This window comes from Pseudophryne corroboree (genome assembly GCF_028390025.1).
Source record: "Pseudophryne corroboree isolate aPseCor3 chromosome 3 unlocalized genomic scaffold, aPseCor3.hap2 SUPER_3_unloc_10, whole genome shotgun sequence".
Taxonomy (NCBI): Eukaryota; Metazoa; Chordata; class Amphibia; order Anura; family Myobatrachidae; genus Pseudophryne; species Pseudophryne corroboree.
Genome location: NW_026967494.1, coordinates 1,181,880 through 1,197,154, shown reverse-complemented (window position 1 = coordinate 1,197,154; position 15,275 = coordinate 1,181,880). Strand labels below are relative to the sequence as shown.

At 47.2% G+C, this 15,275-nt stretch overlaps 1 protein-coding gene across 2 annotated transcripts in view; it reads left to right on the top strand.

Moving 5' to 3' along the window:
- LOC134983214 (oocyte zinc finger protein XlCOF6-like) overlaps nucleotides 1-14,986 on the top strand; it is a 126,524-nt gene extending 111,538 nt beyond the window's left edge. The window contains exon 7 of one of the 2 annotated variants that reach the window (XM_063948953.1): nucleotides 13,160-14,986. In XM_063948953.1, coding sequence (XP_063805023.1) covers nucleotides 13,160-14,031 — 872 coding nt within the window. In that variant the 3' untranslated portion in view covers nucleotides 14,032-14,986. Of the gene's footprint in view, nucleotides 1-12,784 lie in introns of both variants that reach the window. The other variant, XM_063948952.1, reaches the window with a different exon arrangement.
- The last annotated feature ends 289 nt before the right edge of the window (nucleotides 14,987-15,275 follow it).

Here is a 15,275-nt window from a genome sequence, read left to right as displayed (position 1 = left end):
GGGCGAGTCGGGGACGACTACATCGGTGACAGCAAAAATGAGTTTATGAATCTGACGCCAGTAGCGATGGATGAATGTACAGGACCACCAAACATGCAGCATGGTTCCCCGTTGCCCACAAAGTCTCCAACATTTATCAGAGCAGGAAGGATAAATAGTTTGTAGTCTAGATGGCACTAAATACCATCTGTAATAGATTTTATAAGAGTTTTCCTTGATACGAATGGACAAGAAATTGTTAGCAATTTCCTGTCTGATGTCAGCCCATTCCTCGATGGTTAAAGTTTCCCCTATATCTTGTTCCCAAGCCAATTCGTGAGCCTCTTTCGCGGGGGTATCATGCGAAAGTAAGATTTGGTAAATAGCAGATAACAAACCCTTTGTGGAGTGTTGACCACAACACAAAGATTCTAAGGGAGTTTTGATTGTAGGGTGAGCAGTTTTACAGAGGGTAGTATAAAAGTGACGGATTTGCAAAAATTTATAGAAAACCGAGTGAGGAAGTGAGAAGCGCGATTGTAGGTCCGCAAATGAGGGAAAGGAATAGAGTGGGGCTAAATCCACTAAGAAAAGGACATTGTGTGAGGTCCAATATTTAAATGCAAGGTGGTCAGTTCCTGTAGGAAACTCTACATTGTTCCATAAGGGGGTCAATGAAGGATTATAAGAGCAATAAAAGCGAGTGCAGTGATCCCAGATCGATGACGAAAAATGTATTGCTGGTAATAAGAGAAACAAAGTCAGGCGGGAGCGAGGTGTGCACCATAACAGAGTTGAGGGTGAATACATATTTACTGCTTCTAAAAGCGTCCACAGTCTCTGCTCGGGAGGCGAGTGCCAGAGAACACAGGAGGCTAAGTGCGTAGCACGGTAGTACTTAATCAGGTCTGGCATGCCGAGGCCCCCCGAAGTACGATGTTGTTGGAGCAGTCGCATCTTAACTCTGGGTTTCTTCTCAGCCCAAACAAAACTAGATATGTCCCGCTGAAGATTTTTCAATATTTTAGTTGGTATGTGGATTGGGAGAGTCTGCCAAAGATACAGTAATCGCGGCAATATGTTCATTTTGACATCAGCGATGCACCCGAACCAAGAGATATAGAGTTTGTTCCAACCGACTAGGTCAGTGCGTATCGACGAAAATAACCGTGGGAAATTAGCTGTGTACAGCGTCAAGTGAGATTTAGTTAGGTAGATGCCTAGATATTTAAGCTTAGTGTGTTGCCATTTAAACGGATAAGATTGTAGGAGGCGCAGATCTTGGGAAGACATATTTATATCTAAAATCTCTGTTTTGTCAGCATTGAGATTGTAATTAGACAGGTAACTATAAGTTTAAATCTCCTCAAATAAGTGTTGCAGGGATATGCTCGGGTCAGTTAAAGTTAATATGACATCGTCAGCGTACAGCGCTATTTTGTATTTGTGGTTTCCCATTACAATGCCCAAGATGTTGGCATTCAGTCTGATTTTGGCCGCCAATGGCTCCATCACCAAAGCGAACAGCAACGGGGAGAGCGGGCAGCCTTGTCAGATGCCATTCCTGATAGAAAGAGATGGGGAGGAAAGACCATTAACGAGAACGGAGGCAGAAGGATTATGATAAAGTGAGGTAACAGAATTATAAAAAGCACCATGTAGACCCATATTTCTCAGTGCTTGTTGAATAAAGGGCCATGCTACTCTATCAAAGGCTTTTTCTGCATCCAGAGCCACCACCAGGGTCGGAAGGGATTCCCGTTGGGAGAGGTGGATAAGATTAATAAGTCGGCGAGTATTATCCGCAGCCTGCCAGTTAGGGACAAAACCGACCTGGTCCGGATGTATTAAAACCGGTAGAAATGGGGCCAATCTGTTCGCTAGGATTTTGGCGAACAACTTGAGGTCTGTATTTAAAAGTGAGGTGGGCCTATAATTTTTCATTTCCAGTGGGTCGCGATCAGGCTTGGGTATGACGATGATGTTGGCCCTGGTGGTGGCTGCATCCAGTGAGCCTTGTTCCAATAAAGAGTTAAATAATGAGGGAAGCAGGGACTGTGAATTTTTTTTATAATAGATAGCTGTATAGCCATCAGGCCCCGGGGCGGACGATCGGCGTAGCTGAGCGATCGTGGCGAGAATTTCCTCGTTGGAAACAGGGGCATTAAGTCTTTCTAGATCCGAAGCAGTGAGTTTCGGTAAGCGACAGGAGAATAAGTAATGTTGGATGGTGGTGATATGAAGTGGGTCAGTAGGAGTAGGTGAAGATAGATTGTAGAGGGATTCATAATAATCATGAAACTGTGAGGCCATAACCTTAGGGTCACAAGTCACGGATCCGTCAGAGCATTTTAGGGCAAGTATATGATTCTGCGTACGTATTGCCCGAAGACGACGAGCCAACAAAGTGTCCGCTCTATTCGATTTTTCATAAAACCTCTGGCGGATCCATAAGAGTGAGCTGATTGTTTTTTTGTCCTTTAAGTGAGAGAATCTTAGTGTATAGCTGTTTTTTCGGGAAGCGCTGGTGGAGAAGGGTTAAAGAAGTAAATTCGGTTTCCAAGTCAAGAATACGTTTAGCTTCAATCTTTCTGTGAGTCGAGGCAAGGTTAATGAGAAGGCCACGTAACGTGGCTTTATGAGCTTCCCATAACACTGCAGGGGAAATATCAGGAGAAATATTATCAGTGAGGTAAGTGTGAATCATGGGCCTAATTCTGAGTTGATCGCAGCAGCAAATTTGTTAGCAGTTGGGCAAAACCATGTGCACTGCAGGAGGAGCAGATATAACATGTGCAGAGAGAGTTAGATTTGGGTGGGGTGTATTCAAACTGAAATCTAAATTGCAATGTAAAAATAAAGCAGCCAGTATTTACCTTGCACAGAAACAAAATAACCCACCCAAATCTAACTCTCTCTACAAATGTTATATCTGCCCCCCCCCCCTGCAGTGCAAATGGTTTTGCCCAATTGCTAACAAAATTGCTGCTGCGATCAACTCAGAATTACCCCCCATGTCGTTAATTTCATCTATGTTGGAGGGTTAAAGAAGAAGAGACTCATTTAAACGTCATGCACGTGGGGTCGAGAGCTTATGAGGGATAGCAATATCCAGTATGATCGCATAGTGGTCTGACCAAGTAGTAGGAATTATTTGCGCTCCTAGGAGGGTTTGAGTGGAGTCGCGATCTACAAAAATATAGTCAATGCGAGTGTAAAGGTTGTGTGGAGGTGAATAGTGCGTGTAACCTCTAGCGGACGGATACAGAGTTCTCCAGCTATCATACAGGTTATGAGAGGAGATACATGTTTGTAAAAGTTTTGTGTGAGCAGACGTCTCCGTGCTAGGGTGAGATCTATCAAAAAGGGGGTCAAGGGTAACGTTTCAATCCCCAGCTACTATGATTTTAGAATTCAAGAATTTAGAGAGCTGGTCAGAGAATATCCCAAAGAATGAACCCTGCTGCATGTTTGGGGCATACACGGACGCCAAGGTGATAGGAATTTGATTGAGGGTACGGGAGAGAATTACAAATCTACCACTATCAGCAAGGACAGATCTTGAATGACTATGGGGAGATCACAGTGGATCATTATAGCAGTGCCTCTACGCTTGGCTGACATAGTAGAGTAAGAGGTGTGAGGGTACTTTTTACAGTTTCAAGAGGGGTGAGGTACTTTAAAATTAGTTTCTTGTAGAAAGATTACATCCGGCTTGTGCCGAGCAAAGAAATTAAATGCCATGGATCTTTTAAATGGGGAATTAAGACCATTGACATTAATGGATAACAGTTTCAAGGTCATGGGGGGGGGGTAATAGTCATCAGAGTACACTGCAGTGAACAACCATTCTCGTGGCCAAACAGAGAAGACTAGGAAAAATAGAGAGAAACAGAATAGAGTAAGTGTGAGAGTGGACTCAAAGAATGAACCCATTCCTAAATGCGGGTAGGGTCCAAAAGAGAAAGGGGTAGTGCCAACAAGGCAGTCCCTTCATTGTGGGGGGTAGCGACAATAAAAGAAAACAGTAAGTAAGAACCAGAACATGGAAAACAAGAACAAAGACGTCCTGCGGTCAAGCGCAAGGGTGGAGATGTAACAGGTGAAGACATGAGAAAAGAAATTCCAAATCGTGACATGACCAGACAAGTATATAATAGAACAATTACGTTGACAGTAACTATACTATATTAAAGAAAAGAAAACTGAAGAACAAACAGGCTTATATGAAAACATGTAGTCAACGACTGATGAACATTACAACAAGAAATGGAACAACAGTAATTGCGATATCGTGCCCATAGCCTAAGGCTGTCCCGCTATAGTAAGCAAAGTATTAGCCTTACCAATTCAAGGCACAACAATCATTGTCTGGATGGGACCAGGCAGGGCTATCGTACATGAGTCCCAGAGACCTAACAGTCCTTAGAACAACTAGAGCAGTATGTTCGGAATGTTGGGGAGAGGGGGGGGGGGGGGAGGGAATACATTTTACAATAATAAAACAAAGCATAGTTACATGTCCCTGGTTATAAGAAAGCCATGTCATTTAATAGACCAATCAGGAGTAGGTGCCATAGGCCTCATTGGGGATGCAGAAGTGAGTTGATTCCTAAGCTCGTCAGGTAGAGTGTCAAGGATACCAAGAGTCTTGAGAAGGTCATAGTCTTGAGCAGGGGTTTTAACTGAGTTTTGGTAACTTGAAGCTGAAATGGAAACCCCCATTTATACTTAATAGAATGAGTGCGGAGGACTCTGGTAACAGCAGCTAGGTCCCAACGCTTTCTAAGTGTAGAAGGCGCTAAGTCTTGGTATATTTGAAGTTGAGTGCCGGAATAATCAACGGATTGGTGTTCCCGTGCCGCAGACATGAGTTTTTCCTTTGTCTTGTAATAGTGGAACCGGAGGATGACATCCCGCGGTGGTTGAGTTGGGGGAGGCCGAGGGCGGAGCGCCCTATGCGCCCTGTCTAGAAGGAGCAGGTCTTTCGGAGTACCGGGGATCAGATTCAGGAATAGGCCTTCTAGAAAACCTGGGAGGGTCTCCATGGTAACACTCGCTGGAATTTTGCGGACCCTAATATTATTTCTGCGGTTCCGATTGTCCAAGTCCTCCAAGTGGTCTCCATGAAGATCGACATCTCCGCGGAGGTCCGTTAGCTCCTGCTCAATCACGGCTTGGTACTGGAAAACCTCATCCATCTTACATTCCAGGGAATCAGTACGTGTGCCCAAGTCAGTCAGTTCATTTCTAAATTCCGTGAGCGTCGACCTCATCTCAGTTTGAATAGTTTTAGTGACAATAGAGATGATGTCTTGGGTGGTGAGGTGAGCTTTCGGCGACGGAGCGTCCTCCAAATCCGACATTCGATCTGTAGTTGAAGAGTTACGAGAAGTAGAACCTGCTTTCTCCCATGCACGAAGAATGCTGGGATAATTAACAGCAGGGGATTTTTTTGCAACATAGTAGAACGGGAAAGGCAAGGTGATAAGTACCAAGAATATCAGCTCCGCTTAGGAGATCATAAATTAATATGGAAAATAATCCTGAGAGACCTCGGCTAGGAGAGCAGCTGCCCTCTAACGCTGGTTGACCGCAGGATGATCCAGCCTAGGACAGGCATCAAGTGCGCCATGGAGCGCCTCTTAGAGATTGGGCAACAGTGAAATGGAATCCACGGTAAAGTGGAGTGGGTTGCCGAGCTGACCCGGGGTCAGGGTAGTTGACGATAATAAAATGGCCTTAGAAATCTGCTGGTAGAGACAACCACGGGCACACAGGCACGGACCAGCCAGTAGCCAGTAGCAACGCTGGGGGCCTCGAGCAATAATAATTTGTAACCCTCCTGGGTGTTCGCTTCTCAAAGCTCACTAGAGGAGGTAGAGATAGCCATCCCCAATATTCCTGGGTGCGCCACGCCAACGCGCCGCCGAGTGGGAACGGCAGCGCAGGGGGGAGAAGACGTAGAGAACATCTCCAGGTGCCCTTTGTGCCACGTTGTGAGCTAGGCTAAAGGACGAGAAAAGGGGCAGGGGTGCCCACCTGCATCCAGGGAGGGGAACCACAGGGAGAACACTGGCGTCAGCTGGGGATTTTAGTGCTGTGTCCACCGGGAGCAGGGGCATCACAGGAGCAGTGGAGCAGGCTCTGTGGTGCATGAAGAGAGAAGGGGAGATAAGCGTGGAGTCAGCGGGCCGCGGAGGGGAGCGATGATGCAGTGTGACCCCAGCCAGCCGCGGCACAGGCAGCCAGACTATGCGCCACGTCTCCGGAATCCGCAGCGGGTGTCACGCCAGCTGGAGCACGCGGCTATAGAGGAGGGGTCAATCAGCGGCTGCAGTAAAACACCAGGCTCCGTCCGCCGGTGTCCCAGGTCCCCGGGTTGCACCACCTTCTGTCTCAATAGCATACAGTATGGGCGTGCTGCCCCTAGTCAAGATGGCGCCGTCAGTCTAAAACACAAGGCTACAGCAGCCTGAGCACCTGGAGCCCACAGGATACGGGCTGATACGTTGGTGGAAGCGGTGAGTGTCTCCACATTGGTGGAGACGGCCTGCGGCAGGAGGGGAGAGAGTGAGAACAGGTGAGCAGCGTCTCTGGTCCCAGACGCGCCGGTGGCTCATCCGCGCCAAACAGCCTGTCCCCGCTCCAGGTGCCGCAGTTGAGGGGGGCTTCCCAGCCGGGTCAGTCAGTCAGGCGGGTGATGGACGCAGGGATAGCAGAGGAAAGGAGTGCGTTCTGTCGCAGACCGCGAGCGCCTCACTTCCAGTCCGGGGCAGAGGAGAAATCGAGGCCCCTGCTCCAGTCAGGGAAGCAGGCCGCAACTCGCACAGGTGCAGGAGGCACCCGCCGGCTCCGCAGACCACCTCTCCCGACACAGGAGCAATTGAGGGGGTCCAAAACGAGTCCTCTCATGCAGGTAGCAGCATAATTTGAGCGAGGTAAGTGTGCCTCAGGCAGGAGCTCAAACACTGCCCAACTGCCTGGATCCGCTGCCAAGCCACACCCCAATCTCTTTCATCTTAGTCTGTATGAGTGCCAGTCTCACTGATATCGGACCTCAAAGCTTGAATATTAGAGTTAAATTCTGAGGTTATTTTAGTCCTTAAAATAGGATTTTAATACCTACCGGTAAATCCTTTTCTCTTAGTCCGTAGAGGATGCTGGGGACTCCATAAGGACCATGGGGTATAGACAGGCTCCGCAGGAGACATGGGCACTCTAAGACTTTAATGGGCATGAACTGGCTCCTCCCTCTATGCTCCTCCTCCAGACCTTAGTTATAGGAACTGTGCCCAGAGGAGACAAACATTTTGAGGAAAAGGATTTTGTTAATTAAGGGTGAGATACATACCAGCTCACACCACAACACACCGTATAACATTGTATATAACTAAACCAGTTAACAGCATGAACCAAAAGAGATCAGCAACAGACTCAACTGAAAACACAACCATTGTGTAACCTTAGCAATAACTATGTAAAAGTACTGCAGATAGAGTCCGCCCAGCATCCTCTACGGACTAAGAGAAAAGGATTTACCGGTAGGTATTAAAATCCTATTTTCTCATATGTCCTAGAGGATGCTGTGGACTCCGTAAGGACCATGGGGATTATACCAAAGCTCCAGACCGGGCAGGAGAGTGCGGATGACTCTGCAGCACCGATTGAGCAAACATGAGGTCCTCATCAGCCAGGGTAACAAACTTGTAGAATTTTGCAAAAGTGTTTGAACCCGACCAAGTAGCTGCTCAGCAAAGCTGTAAAGCCGAGACGCCTCGGGCAGCCGCCCAAGAAGAGCCCACCTTCCTAGTGGAATGGGCCTTTACCGATTTTGGTAACGGCAATCCAGCCGTAGAATGAGCCTGCTGAATCGTGTTACAGATTCAGCGTGCAATAGTCTGCTTAGAAGCAGGAGCGCCAACCTTGTTGGCCGCATACAGGACAAACAGTGCCTCTGTTTTCCTAACACGAGCCGTTCTGGCTACATACATTTTTAAAGCCCTGACCACATCAAGGGACTTGGAATCCTCCAAGGCATCCGTAGCCACAGGCACCACAATAGGTTGGTTCATGTGAAACAACGAAACTACCTTAGGCAGAAATTGTTGACGAGTTCTCAATTCCACTCTATCCACATGGAAAATCAGATAGGGGCTTTTGTGAGACAAAGCTGCCAATTCGGACACCCGCCGTGCCGACGCCAAGGCCAATAACATGACCACTTTCCAAGTGAGAAATTTCAACTCAACCTTTTGTAGATGTTCAAACCAATGTGACGTAAGGAACTGTAACACCACGTTAAGGTCCCACGGTGCAACTGAGGTCACAAAAGGAGGTTGGATGTGCAGCACACCCTTCACAAAAGTCTGCACTTCTGGAATTGAGGCCAATTCCCTTTGAAAGAATATTGATAAGGCCAAAATCTGCACTTTAATGGAGCCTAACTTTAGGCCCGCATCCACACCTGCCTGCAGAAAATGGAGAAAACGACCCAGCTGAAAATCTTCCGTAGGAGCTTTCTTGGATTCACACCAAGACACATACTTTCTCCAAATACGGTGATAGTGCTTCGCCGTTACCTCTTTCCTAGCCTTGAGTAGGGTGGGGATGACCTCCCCAGGAATACATTTTCTAGCTAGGATGTGGTGTTCAACCGCCATGCCGTCAAACGTAACCGCGGTAAGTCCTGGAACACGCACGGCCCCTGCTGTAATAGATCCTCTCTGAGAAGAAGAGGCCAAGGATCTTCCATGAGCAATTCCTGAAGATCTGGATAAACAGGCCCTTCGAGGCCAATCTGGAACAACGAGTATCGTCCGAACCCTTGTTCTTCTTATGATCCTCTAAATTTTTGAGATAAGTGGAAGTGGAGGGAACACATAGACCGACTGAAACACCCACGGTTTCACTAGTGCGTCCACTGCTATTGCTTGAGGGTCCCCCGACCTGGAACAATATGTCCGAAGCTTCTTGTTGAGGCGAGACGCCATCATGTCTATTTGAGGAAGTCCCCAGCGACTTGTCACTTCTGCAAAGACCTCTTGATGAAGGCCCCACTCTCCTGGATGGAGATCATGTCTGCTGAGGAAGTCTTCTTCCCAGTTGTCCACTCCTGGAATGAAGACTGCTGACAGAGCGCTCACATGATTTTCCACCCAGCGAAGAATCTTGGTGGCCTCCGCCATGGCCACTCTGCTCTTTGTCCCGCCCTGGCGGTTTACGTGCTCCACGGCTGTAATGTTGTCCGACTGAATCAGGACGGGTAGGTCGCGAAGCAGATGTTCTGCCTGCCGTAGGCCGTTGTATATGGCCCTTAACTCCAGCACGTTTATGTGCAGACAAGCTTCCTGGCTTGACCATTTTCCCTGGAATTTTTGTGTGACTGCTCCCCAACCTCAGAGACTCGCGTCCGTGGTCACCAGAACCCAATTTTGTATCCGAACCCGCGACCCTCTAGAAGGTGAGCACTTTGGAGCCACCACAGAAGAGAAATCCTGGCCCTGGGGGACAGGCTTATCTTTTGATGCATCTGGAGATGGGACCCTGACCACTTGTCCAGTAGGTCCCACTGAAACGTTCTTGCATGGAACCTGCCAAATGGAATAGCCTCGTAGGCCGCCACCCTCTTTCCCAGCACCCAAGTGCAGTGATGAATAGACACTCGTTGTGGTTTTAGCAGATCCTTGACCATGTTCTGGAGTTCCTGAGCTTTTTCCATAGGGAGAAAAATCCTCTGCAGTTCCGTGTCCAGAATCATGCCCAAAAACGTCAGCTGAGTTGTCGGAACCAACTGCGACTTTGGAAAATTTAGGAGCCAGCCGTGTTGTTGTAGCACCCTCAGGGAGAACGCCAGGCTTTTTAGTAACTGCTCCCTTGATCTCGCTTTTATCAGGAGATCGTCCAAGTACGGGATAATTGTGACTCCATGCTTGCGCAGGAGCACCATCATTTCCGCCATTACTTTGGTGAAAATCCTCGGGGCCGTGGAAAGACCAAACGGCAACGTCTGAAATTGGTAGTGACAATCCTGTACAGCGAATCTCAGGAACGCCTGATGAGGAGGATATATGGGGACATGCAGGTATGCATCCTTTATGTCGAGAGACACCATAAAATCCCTCCCCTCCAGACTGGAGATCACAGCTCAGATAGATTCCATCTTGAATTTAAATCTTTTTAAATACAGGTTGAGGGATTTTAAGTTCTGACCGAGCCATCCAGTTTCGGGACCACAAATAGGGTTGAATAAAAACCTTTTCCCTGTTGCAATGGGGGAACCGTGGCAATGACTTGCTGCTGACACAGCTTTTGTATTGCAACGCAAACTACCTCTCTCTTTGGTAGAGAAGCTGGTAAGGCCGACTTGAAAAATCGGTGCGGAGGCACGTCTTGGAACTCCAGTTTGTATCCTTGGGTCACAATTCTTAGCACCCAAGGATCCAGGCCCGAACGAACCCAGACCTGACCGAAGAGTTGAAGACGTGCCCCCACCGGTGCGGACTCCCACAGCGGAGCCCCAGCAACATGCAGCGGATCTGGTAGAGGCCGGAGAGGACTTTTGCTCCTGGGAGCTAGCTGCAGCCGGCGATATTTTCCCTCTTCCTTTACCTCTGGTTGCGAGGAAGGAGGATCCACGTCCCTTTCTGAATTTATGAGACCGAAAGGACTGCATCTGGTATTGAGGTGTTTTCTTTTGCTGTGGAGGGACAAAAGGCAAAAAAGAAGACTTACCGCGGTAGCTGTGGAAACCAGGTCCGCGAGGCATTCCCCAAACAAAACTTCACCTTTCTAGGGCAGAAGCCTCCATAGCCTTTTTGGAGTCAGCATCACCATTCCATTAATGAGTCCACAACGCCCTCCTAGCTGAGATTGCCATGGCATTGGCCTTGATCCCAAGAGGCCAATATCTCTCGCAGCCTCCCTTAGGTATATCGCTGCGTCCTTGATGTGACCCAACGTCAAAAACACATTATCCCTATCAAGGGTGTCTATGTCAGATGACAAGTTATCTGCCCATCTTTCAATTGCGCTACTCACCCATGACGAAGCTACGGCCGGCCTGAGCAGCGCACCCTTAGTCACATAAATAGATTTTAAGGTAGATTCTTGAGGGCCGCCGTGTCAGAGGACGGTAGGGCCACTTTCTTGGACAACCGTGCCAAAGCCTTGTCCACCGTGGGTCCCACCGTGACCTGTCCTGTGAGGGGAAAGGATACGCCATAGCAATTCTCCTGGGAATCTGCAGTCTCTTGTCTGGAGAATCCCAAGCTTTTTCAAACAGAGCGTTCAGTTCATGAGAGGGAGGAAACATTACCTCAGGTTTCTTTCCCTTAAACATACAGACCCTTGTGTCAGGGACAGTGGGGTCCTCTGTGATATGTAATACATCTTTTATTGCCACAATCATGTACTGAATACTCTTGGCTACCTTAGGATGTAATCTTGCATCATCATAGTCGACACTGGAGTCGGAATCCGTGTCGGTATCAGTGTCTATTATCTGGGTAAAGGGACATTTCTGTGACCCTGAGGGGGTCTGTGACAAAGCATCATCCATGGATTGTCTCCATGCTTGGTTCTGAGACTTAGATTTGTCTAACCTTTTATGTAATAAAGCCACACTTGCATTCAAAACACTCCACATATCTACCCAATCAGCAGTCGGCGGTGCCAACTGAGTCATTCCCACATTCTGCTCCACTTCCTCCCGGGAATAGAGCCTTCCCCCTCAGACATGTCGACACACACGTACTGACACCCCCAAACACACTGGGTTATAGGGGACAGACCCACAGTGAGGTCCTTTAGAGACAGAAAGGGAGTTTGCCAGCTCACACCCAGCGCCTCACCGGTCTGAAGGATTAAACAATGCCCCAGACCTGTAAGCGCTTTTATATATTAATAAACAGCACCAAATTACTGTGCCCCCCCCTCGTTTTGCACCCTGTGACTTGTGTACAGCAGTGAAGGGCCAGGAGCAGCATCTTTGCAGCAAGCTGTGGAGAAAATGGTGCTGGTTAGAGCTGAGGGAAGGAGCCCCGCCCCCTACATGGCGCGCTTCGGTCCTGCTTTTTTTTATACTGGTGGGGATCTGTATACACTGCCTATGCAGTATATATACTTGCCAGTGACTTATTAAGAGGTTTATATTGCTGCATGCGAGAGTATAGAGGTAAGACACTGATGATGGGGGTGTAAGAGTGGATTATAACCTACCAAATGATGATGATTGCAGGGTATTATATGGTGTATTGCATGTAAAGTACCTTGTTCTACACGTACTCTGCTGTAGCAATATACCTTATATAAGGGTGAGTAACACATGTACAGGCTTACAATCGTATGAGCACACACATAAAGGAATACTGTCTTACCAATGCTTCCGGGAGTAACGTTATGAGACATTTCTCTGATCCATCAGCTCATACGACTGATGCTATTGTTCATCTAGAATCTCCAATTCATACGATATGTTCCCCATCCATTGTTTTACATTGGTGCTGACATAGGACTTGGCGAGTGACTCCATCTCCATTTATACTTCATGGTTAGTTACCAGTACAAGAGAGAGATATATCTAAGTCTTATTATAATATTACATTTGTTATTGTGAGTGTTCTCAGGAGGGTGGACACAATGATAATCTGAGACAATATTATAAAGCCTTCATTAAAAGTTATGTTTTATTATACACACACATTTATAATTAAGTGACCCAGAGAGTCGTCTTCTCCTATTGTTTACAAGATTAATATTGTTACAGAAAATGTCACATTTCCATAATGTATTTTATTTCCAACAGATGGACACACAAGCATGAATATCTCAGAAGGACATCTAATGTTATCCCCGGATTGTGACATAAAAGATAATGACAGTAGACAGGATTCTCCAGGAGATAACCCCATTACCCCAATTATACATCCAGCTCTATCAGCTGATCCCTCTGATCCTGGGAAATGTTCTCCTGATCACTCTGATATTGGTGCATCTGTTACAGCTCTGACAGTAGATATAGAGTTTCCCTGTTCTATAGATGCCAAATGTTTTATACAGAACACAAAGCGTATTACCCATCAGTCAGCTAAGGCAGGTGAGAGGCCATTTTCATATTCTGAGTGTGAGAAATGTTTTACATGGAAATCAGATCTTGTTACACATCAGAGAAGTCACACAGGTGAGAAGCCATTTTCTTGCTCTGAGTGTGGGAAATGTGTTAGACGGAAATCACAACTTGTTACACATCAGCGAAGTCACACAGGTGAGAGGCCATTCCCATGTTCTGAGTGTGGGAAATCTTTTACACACAAATCACATCTTGTTAAACATCAGCGAAGTCACACAGGTGAGAATCCATTTTCATGTTCTGAGTGTGGGAAATGTTTTACACACAAATCGTATCTTGTTATACATCAGAGAAGTCACACAGGTGAGAGGCCATTTCCATGTTCTGAGTGTGGGAAATGTTTTACATACAAATCGTATCTTGTTATACATCAGAGAAGTCACACAGGTGAGAAGCCATTTCCATGTTCTGAGTGTGAGAAATGTTTTGCACGGAAATCACATCTTGTTAAACATCAGAGAAGTCACACAGGTGAGAAACCATTTTCTTGCTCCGAGTGTGGGAAATGTTTTACACAGAAATCACATCTTGTTAATCATCAGCGAAGTCACACAGGTGAGAAACCATTTTCTTGCTCCGAGTGCGGGAAATGTTTTACACAGAAATCACATCTTGTTAATCATCAGCGAAGTCACACAGGTGAGAATACATTTCCATGTTCTGAGTGTGGGAAATATTTTACACAGAAATCAGATCTTATTAAACATCAGAGAAGTCACACAGGTGAGAAGCCATTTCCATGTTCTGAGTGTGGGAAATGTTTTGCACACAAAACAGATCTTGTTAAACATCAGAGAACTCACACAGGTGAGAAGCCATTTTCTTGCTCTGAGTGCGGGAAATGTTTTACACAGAAATCAAATCTTGTTAAACATCAGAGAAGTCACACAGGTGAGAATCCATTTCCATGTTCTGAGAAGTAAATCAGCTCTTGTAGACATCACTCAGGTGAGAAACCATTTTAATCTTCTGGGGTATACTTATCATTGCCATGCGTTGTTCTTCAAGGTTCTTATCCTATCTCCTATGCTTTTTGCAATATACATGCTACCGCAGGGTGAAGTAATCAGATGTCATGCCCTCATCTACTGTTATACAGATGTTATGCCAATCCAAAATGGTTGTCTAGTTGAGCTCCAGGTATGGGTGATGGCAGTTGGCTGTGACTCCGTCCTGGTGAAACAGGTCTGTCATAAGATAGAAGCTCACCGACAAAGGGCAGGGCTACAGCTCAGCTTTGCAAACCAACCAGACTTGCGCTTGGAGGTTTAGAGTTACAAAATGCTGATCCTGTGCGGAATCTTGGTGTCCTGGATGGTGGAGTGACACTTAGACATCACGTATCAGCCACAATCAGATCCTCCTCTGAGTACAGAGCCAGACTCCAGCACTTATTTCCCTCAGAAGATCTACCTACAGCCATACATACACTTGTATCATCACGCATAGACTACTGCAATGTCCTCTACCTGGGTCTCCCAGCAAAAGAATTACACCGTTTGTAGCTTGTCCAGAATGCAGCAGCCAGGCTGTTACCTAACCATCCCGTTCCTGCCACATAACACCTATTCTCTGCTCCCTTCACCGGCTGCCTGTAAGATGGTGACTATTACATAATCTTACTGACTCTCCCAGCACTACATGACCAGTGTCCGTGGTACCAGAAGCAGCTTCTGCCTCCTTACTGCCCTGCTTTCTTACTTGCATCTGCAGATGAAGGACTGTTACCAGCAGTACCAAGAATCCCCAAGCAGTGCTGAGAGGTCAGGAGGAAGACAGGGTGGTTGCACTGGTGCTGTAGTGGGGCCTGCCGAAGGCACTGTCAGTGGGTAATATTGTCCCCAAGCAGTGCTGAGGTGTCAGGGGGGGAGACACAGGGTGGCTGGCAGTAGTGGGGGGAGATAGTGCGGGTGACAGTAGTCGGGGGGAGACAATGTGGGTGGCAATAGTGGGAGACGGTGGGTGGCAGTAGTGGGGGGAGACAGGGTGGGTGGCAGTAGGGACTGCAGAAGGCAGTGTCTGAGAATCTTGTCCCCAAGCAGCGCTAAGGTGTCAGGGAGACTGGGTGGGTGGCAGTAGTGGAGGGGTGACAGTAGTGGGGGGAGACAGGACTGGCAGTAGTGGAGGGGAAATAGGGTGGTAGCAGTAGGGACTGCAGAAGGCAGTG